Source organism: Psammomys obesus, unplaced genomic scaffold, assembly GCF_907164565.1.
Source record: "Psammomys obesus unplaced genomic scaffold, mPsaObe1.curated_primary_1811, whole genome shotgun sequence".
Classification (NCBI taxonomy): domain Eukaryota; kingdom Metazoa; phylum Chordata; class Mammalia; order Rodentia; family Muridae; genus Psammomys; species Psammomys obesus.
In genome coordinates, this window is record NW_026585687.1 from 288,015 (window position 1) to 298,802 (window position 10,788).

The following is a 10,788-nucleotide window of genomic DNA, read 5'->3' on the forward strand; positions in this document are numbered from 1 at the left end:
CCATGGACACAAAGAGGAGTGTGTGGGAGAAGGGTACATCCTTTACAGTGGCACAATGGGTCAGTGCCAAGAGGAAAATCCATACCAGGAGAGTATGGGCAGAGGGGGAAACCAGGAGAGCAGGCTGGGCTCTGGAAGATCAGTGAAGGACAGGCCTCAGTGAAAGAACATCAAGACTTTGCGTGCCTTAGTCTCGTTTTGAAGAAGCTGCTCAGAAATCTCTTGAGGAACAGCTGCTCCAAAAGCGCAAAACCCGCGCTAAGAAAGCAGACTCCAGGAAGCGGCACAGAAAGGCGGGGGGGGGGGGGGGGGGGGGGGGGGGGGGAAGAGCCAGGGAGAAGATGCTTAGAGTGAACAAGTTCCTGTAGACCTGAAACCTCCCTTCATTTGAATGCAAATGCTATGTAAAAGCCTGAAGCCCCTTGACGTCAGCCCAGCCTTTGGTGGCCCTCCTATGGCCCACTACCTGGAAACCTGGGGTAGGAAAGGAAGGATGGAGCAGTCCTAGGGGAGCAGAGTGCTGACCTTGCTCTCGAACAAGTGTCTCTTGCGTCTCGAACTCCGGTTGGCTCTAAGTTTGCAGGGACCTCAGGATGGCTTAAGGGGCAACTGCTATTCCAAGCCAACATGTATGGAAGCTGCCTTTTGGAAAAAGAAGCAGGCATGTACCCAGGCACTCTCAGGAGCCCCGGAGGAGGCAGCACAGTCGGAGTGGGCACTTCTGGGGACAGTTGTAGTCCGCTGCCTACCTCCAACTTTACCGCAGCCTCAGTTTACCCACACTGCATGGGGTATCCTCATATGCCCAACATGAATCCTCACGGGCCTTCGCTGGGAGCATGGAGCTCACCCTACAGTCCACCCCGGGAAGACTGGAGTACATACCCTGGGCCATCCAGTACAATGGGCGTAGTGCCTATGAACGACATGACCTCGAGCTCCCAAGCTTTCGGCTCCTCAGACTACAGCAATCTGGGCCCTACCGGCGGTGTAAGCAACAGCGGTAGCCTGCTAGCCCTGACCAGCGAGTCACTAGTTTCCATCGACTCAGGCACAGCCGGCGCCAGTTCTCCCAGCAGGAACCGCCACAGCCCCTACGCGTGGATGCGCAAGACTGTGCAGGTGACCGGTGAGTAATCCATCCCCGCGCTGTTCTTTCCCTCCCTTGTCTACCCTTGGTCCGCCCGCCCTCTTAGTCTTCACACCCAGTCCCCCAGGAGAATTCAGCTAAGCAGCCCACAGCACAGCTTGTTAGCTGGCTAAGTACCTCCCACCTTTCCGCCTAGGTTCAAAGCCGGCTCAAAGTAAACCTCTCCTGCGGGTTGTTCGGGGGCTTTTAGTTGTGTTCGTTTGGTTTGGTTTGGTTTGGCTTGGTTTGGCTTGGCTTGCCTTTACCCTACTCGGAGCAGTCAAGGGGATAAGCGCAGAACTCCTAATGAGCACCCAGAGAAGTAAGGACAGAGTTCTCAATGAACCACAAAGATGGGGGGGGGGGGGGGAATCCAACCCTGTCGTCCCGATGGAAAAACAGAAGCACGTGCGATGAACAGGGTGAAAGGACAGCTGAGGCTGTCGCTACGCCAGCTGGTTTCCTCTCCAAGTCTTTGCCTACCCTGGTGTGCAGGCAGACTCGCTGAAAACTGGTGATGCTCAAGTTAGTGGGTACTTAGCCGGCAACCGACCGTCCAGCGAACCACTTCCACGGCAGAGACGCCCGAGGAAGCTGCGGCTTCCTTCACCAAATTAGCAATATATGAAGCCTATCTCCTTTTTCCAAGGAGGCGTTGAGGTGGGCGAAGTTACAGCACCGAGATGTCATTTCATACGACACAACCTTTACACCTGCCAGGCGCACAGCCGATACGAGTACTATTATAAGGCCCCTAAGTGTCTAAAGCCCTCATCGCGATTCTAGCAGGTGTCCACAAACGGCAGAGGCAGAATGCAAATGTGCAACCGGGATTAACACACGAGATGGCATAAGAATCCCAGTTTAAGTTCTAATGTCGCTGACCCGCAAGCCCTGGTGGGCAACCACAGGGAGCGGCGAGCTGGTGGGGAGCGAGGCGAGCTGGTGGGGAGGGAGGCGCATAGAGGAAGCGAAGACTCCACTTTAATCGTGAACTGGAAGATGACACGTGTGTTTCCAGCTGTGGTTGTTCTCTTATCACTTTCTTACTATTCCGATACTTGCTCCATGTCATAAGAGAAAATTAGTAGCATTTGAATATCACATTCATCCCTCTGGGGAGGCAATGATATTCCAATAGTATTCACAATGATTACGCGGTTCACAGTTCTGCATTTTTGCTTCTCTTTCCTCCACGTAAGCGAAGGTGGGAGGATAGGAGAATTTTCAGGCAGAAGGAGGAAGACGCTCCAGTTTCATGACTAGGGTGGAGAGCCCAAGTTAAAAGTAACACTTAACAACTTTCTTAAAGACCTGTGGTAGTTAACAGCATTAAAAAGAAAATATAGATGAGTCATGTAGCATTAAAAAATGGGGCTAGGGTAGGGCATTCATCACCAAAGCTGTTGTTACAGCTAATCTTGGGAGTAAATTTAACATCCATTCACCAAACTTGGCTTAATCATGCCACCTTTGCAAAGTTTCCTCTTCAGTGTTTAGGAGAAGCTTAAAACTAAAAGTGATATATTGCAAGTCCTTGGACTCTTGGCAACTCATCCTATAGATGAAGCTTTGTTAACTTCAACAGTTGTTTCATTTGAATTCCCTATAAGTTAACACCACCCTTTTGCTATATTCTTGTAGCCCAGGTTGTTTATCAACAATTTAAGAAAATGATGACTATGCATAAGAGCCCCTCACGGCAGACACTTAAGGAATGCTCTGCATAAATTCTGGAGATTTTAGGCTCTCTGAATCTCTTTCATGATACCAAGCCATAAACTCCACAAAAATAAATGTCATTACCCCACTGGATAGTCTGGACCAAAATGTACCCTTTTATATGCTTAGCAAACAGAGCAGGTGTTAAATGTTTGCTAAATGATGAATGAATGATATCTTCCTAAGCTTTCTGCTCACCTGTAGGACTGTACATCAACATAGGGTTTAGGGCTAAAAGGAAAAATTTGTAGTCAACATACAGGAAGTAGCCCTTCCCTACATTAGGGCAGTTCATGAACGTTTCTTCTTTTAAATTAAAGTGTGTGTGTGTGTGTGTGTGTGTGTGTGTGTGTGTGTGTGTAGCACTCACTACAGCTGTGATTTCTAATGAAAGCAAGGAGTTTGACATATAGAATAAATCACTGTCTTCCAGATAATCTGATTTGAAAAGGCATATATTTTTGTCTGCATAGTTTTCTTAGTATTCTATTCCAAACATGTCATTTCAGAACTTTACACGCAATCTATCTTATCCAAAAATTTCTATGCATGTCAATATTTTCATGCACTGTCACATTTTAGACAATGTCAGTGTGTGAGAACAAATCATTTTTTTTCACTGTTTTCGTTAGTACAGAACTTTATCACTGTATGAGTATTGGCCAGGCTTCGTCCTAAGCAGAGCTGAAAAGAGGCTTCCCTGTTTAGAAAAGGAGGGGAAGGAATTTTGATTGATTCTGATTAAGCCACTTCCACTAAGGAAACACTTTAAAGGCTATAATCAATTAGGGCACTTCATAACTTGAATTGCTTAATAATCCTTGAGGCTTGTCATAGTCTTCCTTGGTTTTTCATATTTCGTTGGACAATTTCTTAAATGAGTTTGGATGTGATTTTGAGTTTAAAGCAGTAAAGGACTGCAATTAGGTGAAAAGTCATCATGGTGGTACTGTCAATGTAAGAAAACTGACTTTCATCATCTTCCTCCACTGCCATCACTATCATGATCCCAAGGCTTTGTCAGGGCTTTTTCTGCCTAGCATCACTTTGGCTGCTAGTCTCTCCCCTGAACACCATTTCAACCACACTTATGGTGACAATGTCATCCTATATTCTGACATTGCCTTAGTAGCTATGAGGACACTGCCTTCTGGGTAGCCGGAAGAACCTCTATGAGCAATGGAGGTGTTTGTCCAAGTCTTTGTAGGCAAAGTAACAAAATTCTTACTTCAGAGGAATGGAAGTAGCTCTTTAATAAATCTTAGACTTTTCCCCTTTTCTAAATTAACTCAGATGATCAGCTGAGAAGGAAATCCCCCGGTCTCAAAATGTCCTTGTCTTTAGAGGAACTTAATAGAAACAAGTATTCTCCGTACTTTGTTGGTGGTTGGCTTTAGTTTGGGGAATATGGACATTATGCTCCACTAGAAATGTCCAAGTCCCTTCACTCATCTCAAGGGAAGAGGCGATGGGGTAAAAGAGATGTGGTTCTAAGAAGACAGCGCGAGACAAGCAACAGGAAATTTCAATTTATTTCTCTTGGTAAACTGTGCAGGTAGTATGCTTTCCTGTCTTCTTGGAATCTTAGGTCTTATCTATCAGATTGGGCCTACAGGACCCCTTTTAACACTTGTTTAGCTTTGATATGCATCTAGGCTCTTCTCATTGCTCCTTTCTCCGGAGGTTATATTGCCGGAAAGGGTGAGCATTTTCATGGCAAATAAAGAGGCCTGGTCTTGACTTTATTGTCTTCAGAAGAAACTGCAAGAGGGGAATTTATGACCAGTGGGGGTGGGGAAAGACCACAACTTTTCCAGAGTTCTTCAAGTCTGGTTATATTTACTGATTAATTGACTGAACTGAAGACAGACACACACAAGTTGAATTTTAACCTCTCTGCTTCAAGTTAAAATGTAAACTCTCAGTCCCTTTTCAATCAGGAAGGGTTTTCGAAAACGTCTCCTCAAGATATATGTTGATTCTAAAATTTGAGGTCCTGAAAACAAATTTAACCTCAGGTTGTTGTTTTCATCCTTCAGTATACATTCTGTCTTTGTAATATGTCAAAAGACAGATCCCCAGTTTCCAATGTTCCTGTAAGGATCCAGAAATCTAACTAGAAGTTTAGGCATTTGAGGAAAGCTAATTTGCTGGACTGAGGGCTCATCACTTCAAGGGATGGAATTTTCATTTCACTGAGTAGCCCATAAGGTATCCAGGCACATAGCTGACTCCTAAGGTAGATCTGTTTCTACATCCATGCCCCATCCTGTTCCTGGAGATGAAAGGGTGTCTGGCATTTGTTTAGGGCTTGTAAATTCCAAGGCAATTTGTTGGTGTTCCTGAATGTAAAGAGGGTTCAGGATGGGATCCATGCTATGTAGCTCCTTTGTTAAGCCTGTGCTGCATCTTAACACCTCAATGGACTTTAGGGACCCACTTTAAAGAAGTCTTTGTCCTACAGGTCTCCCTCCAAAACCTCGCATCAAAAACAATCAAAGATCAGAAGAAATTTCTAAAAGCCGCAGAGGAAAAGAAGCAAGATCCTAGAGGGGGTTAGAGAAACTGAAGAGAAAGGGAAACTTCCTAATCACCTTTGGAAAATTTGAAAGGAGGAATAAAACTCCATTTCAAGGGGAGCCTAAAAAATTAGCTAGATATTGTAACAAACCAAATGTTTGGATATCTTTTCAAAGAGCGTGCCTAGGTCAATACTCACTCCTTCCCCCATTTCCAATTCACTTGGGAAAAAAAAAGCCTTAAGACTCCCACAGGAAAAATATTATGTTTTCTAATAAATAATAGGAGCTATTTTGAAACATAATTTGCTAAGCAGCAATAAACATCTTCTTTCCAAATTATACAAATTCTTTCTAGGTAGTACACGTAACTATAACGTCAGAATTGGAGAATAGTTTGCCACACTTGGGATTACACTTCCCAACAGGTTTAAACTGTGAATAAATCTAGTATACTGAACTGAGAGTCAAAGTGACATCCTTAGGTTTACACTCCTGAGCTCACCAGCACAAATTCACTTACCTATATTGAAGCTTGTATTCCTTGTCTATACAATGGAAAGAAGTCATTTTCTGCATAATTTAACAGAATATGTAATACATTGGGAAAATAGTCATGAAAGAATTGCATAAAATGTAATTCATGAGGGACAGGTGTGGTGGTTCACACCTTTAACACCAGCAGAGACAGAAGCAGATGGATCTCTGTGAGTTCAAAGCCAGCATGGTCTACTGAGTTCCAGGACAGGCAGAGCTGTTACACAGAGAATCCCTGTATAGAAACAAAACAAAACAAAACAATGATAACAGCAACAACAGCAAAACACTGCAATTCCATGGTGGATGCTGCCATTACTGTTAATTCAATTGTTATATGTAGATGAGAATGTAATGAAAAGTATGGACTGAGTGTTTAAGTATTTTAAATGTTTTGGTATAACAGGTCAGTGGTAGAGTAGCTGTAATTTGACAGGTTGTTTCAGGAGAAACATTAAAAAGATGTTTGTTTCATATATATGGTAGAATTCCAGATGTTTATGTACACATCCAGTTAGTATAGATATCATGGCCACAGGTGAAATAGACATGACATATTTTGTTTAAAAATGCAATGGCTTTATATTTTAAAGTAATAACTGAAAGTAAGAAAAGTAACTGGTTCCTTCAACGCAAATAATCTCCAAAGGAGCAGAATAAGATGACATGTCATGTTTTCTCCCCTAACAGGAAAAACCAGGACAAAGGAAAAGTATCGTGTGGTCTATACTGATCATCAAAGACTGGAGCTAGAAAAGGAATTTCACTGCAACAGATACATCACCATCCGGAGGAAGTCAGAGCTGGCAGTTAACCTGGGTCTTTCTGAGAGACAGGTATTACCAAACATTCCCACACAGTCATTTCAATTGGCTGAGGTTTAGACAAAAACAGAGGACAGATGTTTTTCTGAGCACTCCTAAACCCACACTCAGCCTATTTGTTTCATTAGCCAGTGGATTTGTTAACTATTTAATAGGTGAGCATCATGTGGGCCTGAGAGCAAGAAATCTATCAGAGAAGTTCAAAGAGATTAGGATTCCAGCATAATTCATTAGTCAAGTCAAACCTTGTTCTGGTCCCTCAAGGAGTACTAATTCGTGTGAGAAGTAGAAATTTCACAACTGTGGCAGCTGTCTGCTTCCTACCCGTTAAACTACATGTGGATGGGGTTTTTCTGTTGTTCAAAATTTTAAAATGTAATCTTCTCTGATCTATACGATGTTATGATGCCTGCCTCGAGCTTAACTTACATGAGCACTCAGTGAAGATCAAGTTACAGCAAAGGTCAGAAGTCTCCATTCATTCAGACTTTACAACTTCCTGAGCACCTGGTGATTTTTCCCTGCTGTCTAGGAGTGATGGGGGAATCATAGAAGTCTGGAAAAGTGAAGTCCATAATACATTGCCTTATCTCAAGCGCTTTGCATTGCAACCATTTGTAGACATATCAGTACCACTCTGGTGTTGATTTCCAACAAGACATAGATGGTATTTCATACCCTGTTCACGAAGTGCTAGGAGCCAACTTTTTAACGTGAGGAAGTTTCTCTTAATGAATGATCGTAATCACTGTTGCTATTTAAATCTTTCTTTTTCATCAGCAGTTCTGAGTCACTATGTAATTATTTGTACTCATGTAGCAGAGAATGCAGGTGAGTTGTAATATAGAGAGCTCTGCATTCAAAGCCTAATCCTGGATTTAATGGCTTCACTCTCATTTCTTACAAAGCACCGGCACCCTCTGAGCCACAGAATTTTAGAATCATTAAAATGGGTACATTTCACAAGGCCATGCTGCTCAAGTGAAGTGATGTGCATGAAAGGGCCTTGGAAGGCCAGTACTCGCTGTGTTGCCTACATTCAAGGCATTGCCCCCATTAAGTGTAAAGCATTTTGTGTTTCAGGTGAAAATATGGTTTCAGAACCGAAGAGCAAAGGAGAGAAAGATGATCAAAAAGAAAATCTCCCAGTTTGAGAACAGTGGAGGTTCCGTGCAAAGTGACTCTGGCTCCATCAGCCCTGGGGAACGGCCTAACACTTTTTTCACCACTCCTTCTGCTGTCCGTGGATTTCAGCCAATTGAGATACAGCAGGTCATAGTCTCTGAATAAAACAGGAGCAGCGAAATGGAAGTACTCTTCCTATTGTAGTGTCTCTTTGGCCTCAAAGATATCAGCAAGGTAGTTGAGGTTGGATATATTCCTTATAAGACAAAATTCCAAACAAGTACACACATAGTGAGTTGGGGGATATTTCAGAAGACTCTAACATTCAGAAACTGTTCCCAGAAAACTCCTATTCCATGCTGTCATGTGGGGCTGGGCAGAGAGCTCTGTGATAAGATTTGCTACTTAAAGTCTAGACTCAAGAGCCCTTGAAACTGAGTTCACAGTTTCAAAAACTTGCTTGTGCATATGCCCTTGTTACTTCATTCTGAGCATCTTCGTGGTCTTATTAGGGGATAGGAGTAAGGTAAACAGAAATTTATCTCTGCATACCTTCTCAAGGAGTAATTTTAAAACGGCCAGTTTTCTTCACAAGCTAACTTTGTAAAACAGCATCAGGAGGTGATTACAAATCCACTGCCACTGGCTAATAAAGCAAAGATATTTTTTGCCTTCTAATAATACTCACCTACAATCAATTACCTAACCATACAACTTAGAAGGTGTATCCATTTCAAGTCTTGTCAATACAACGAAATCACAATACAGGCCTGGTTAACGGAGTTGATGGCAAGGCAGATAGCTAGTCAACAGAATAAATGACCTGAAACTCTCAAAGAGCTGAAGTTCACCACTTAAAAGTACACATCCAAGTAATCAAAAGTTCCGCAGTGAGCAGGGTGGCCTGAGGCTTCTGTGGTGTTGGCGCAGTGCCCTGTTCACACATCTGAGTGGCCAAAGATTAAGCCAGCCTCCCTTTTAAAGAGGTCACAATGATCTGTTTGGGAACTGAAAATAAGAACTGTGTCTACCCAGTCCTTAAGAAAATGTCAGAAAAGGAGTTTATAGTTCCATGGCTCCTACTGAGGGTATATCAATTAGTGCTGAAAGATTTAAAGAAAAAAAAAAAAAAAAAAAAAAAAACAACTTCCATTTCTGACCTGTCCTTTTGGAAATATATTCCTTACAACACATTTATAAGGAATGTATCAATTATCCCCATTTCATTTTCCAAATAAGACAATTACCGATGCTAATGAGGGCCTCTGCCTATAGAGGGTAATCTTCTTCTGTTTGGAATAATAAGTCCAAACTCATTCCTAATACATAAAAGAGACACCTTTGGCTGTAACCATCATATTTACCTGGAAGCTGCCCTTTCTTTCTGTTTCTCCATTTCTCTAGACTGTGAAAGAAACTGAATTTTTTTTCTTAATAGAATATTAAAGGAATTTTCTCTGAAAAGACATGTTTATTATTTCTTTGAGTGCTAAGAAAAGGATACACCCCCTACTTTTATGGCTACATTACAGTGGTATATACTGGAGGCATGTAGACAGAAGAATGATAACACCAAAGCTCAAAGGTTGCACTCCAAGTACTTCAATAAGAAAGGGGGTTGGGGAGGGGCAAGGCAGAAATGAAAACTCAACAAATGACCAACAGTGGTCAGTGGGATAAATGGGGAGGGATGTTTTCTTTTTCATTACTTTTCAAATTTATGCACTCTATTTTTTTTCTATCCTCAAATGATTTGCATACTGCAGAAGAGTCTGCAATTTGTTCAGTGTTTCAGTCTTCAAATGCTTTACTCAACACCCTTGATATTATCTTAGGGTTTGTGTGCAACTACAAAGAAAGCTCACTGAGAGAACCTGGATTGTTTCCAGATAGAGAAGGAAGTAAAGCCCAAGGAAAGTTTTCCGCTGTTGGCTCAGATCCTGAGAACTGGCCACTTCTCTGGTTGAAACCTTTTAATATTACCCAGGCAAGTGGAAAAGAGAAGGGAAGCTAGCAAGAAAGAACTGGAATGGAGTAACGTGCTATAAGGTGATATGAAAAACACTTAAGTGGTAGTCATCAGCCTGCAGAGCATCATGTGTGCTTACAGATAACAAAACCCATCAACTTCTATGTTTTCAACATGTAGTTTGCTATTTGTCACTTATGCTTTAAGAATTCCACCAAGGAGCTGGGAATGTAGCTCAGTTCATAGACGTAGGGCTTAGCATGAAGCCCTAGTACCAATCCTTAGCATTGCATGAATTGGGCATGGTAGCTCACGCCTGTAATTTCAGAACTCAAGATGTGGAGGCTGGAAGATAATGTGGCTATACAATGAGTTTGAAGACAGCCTGGGTTACATGAGACCCTGCCCACCCTTCCACCCCCTCCCCCCAAAAAAAAATACTGCAAAATAATTACAGCAGAGTAATCACAACTCTGATAACCAAAAAGGTAAGAAATCATTAGAGAGTTTAGTCTATAGAGATAGCCACATTATAATTTAGATTCAGTCTATCAAATAGGGATTACTGGCTCTCATACTGATACTTGAATATGCCTCTGAGGAGAGACACAAATAATTGGCAATTGCTGAGTCTCTCATGTAATAGTAATAGGTTTAAAAGGTAGGTGCAGACCTGGGAATATAATGATTAAATTTTCAGACTGGCAATGCAAAGCAAAGAAGTCCTGTATTGTGTATCCTCAGAGACAATATTGCAAATTGATAGTAAAAGTACATAGTTAGTAAAATGGTATTAAAAGGTTCTGGTAAACTGAGCAATAAGAGCTTTGTTTCTAGTTTTACCTGATTCTATAACTGAAGAGCTGTGGGATTTTTGGTTAAATCATTTCACCAATAAGAGTCTGTTAGGTCATTAGTGTGTGTGTGTGTGTGTGTGTGTGTGTGTGTGTGTGTGTGTGTGTG

At 42.2% G+C, this 10,788-nt stretch overlaps 1 protein-coding gene across 1 annotated transcript; it reads left to right on the plus strand.

The window, feature by feature from the left end:
* Positions 1-627: 627 nt before the first annotated feature.
* On the plus strand, positions 628-8,021 carry Cdx4 (caudal type homeobox 4). The gene is made up of 3 exons (XM_055591946.1): positions 628-1,129; positions 6,598-6,743; positions 7,815-8,021. Exons 1-3 carry the CDS (start codon positions 628-630, stop codon positions 8,019-8,021), a joined length of 855 nt encoding a protein of 284 aa, XP_055447921.1.
* Positions 8,022-10,788: the final 2,767 nt, after the last annotated feature.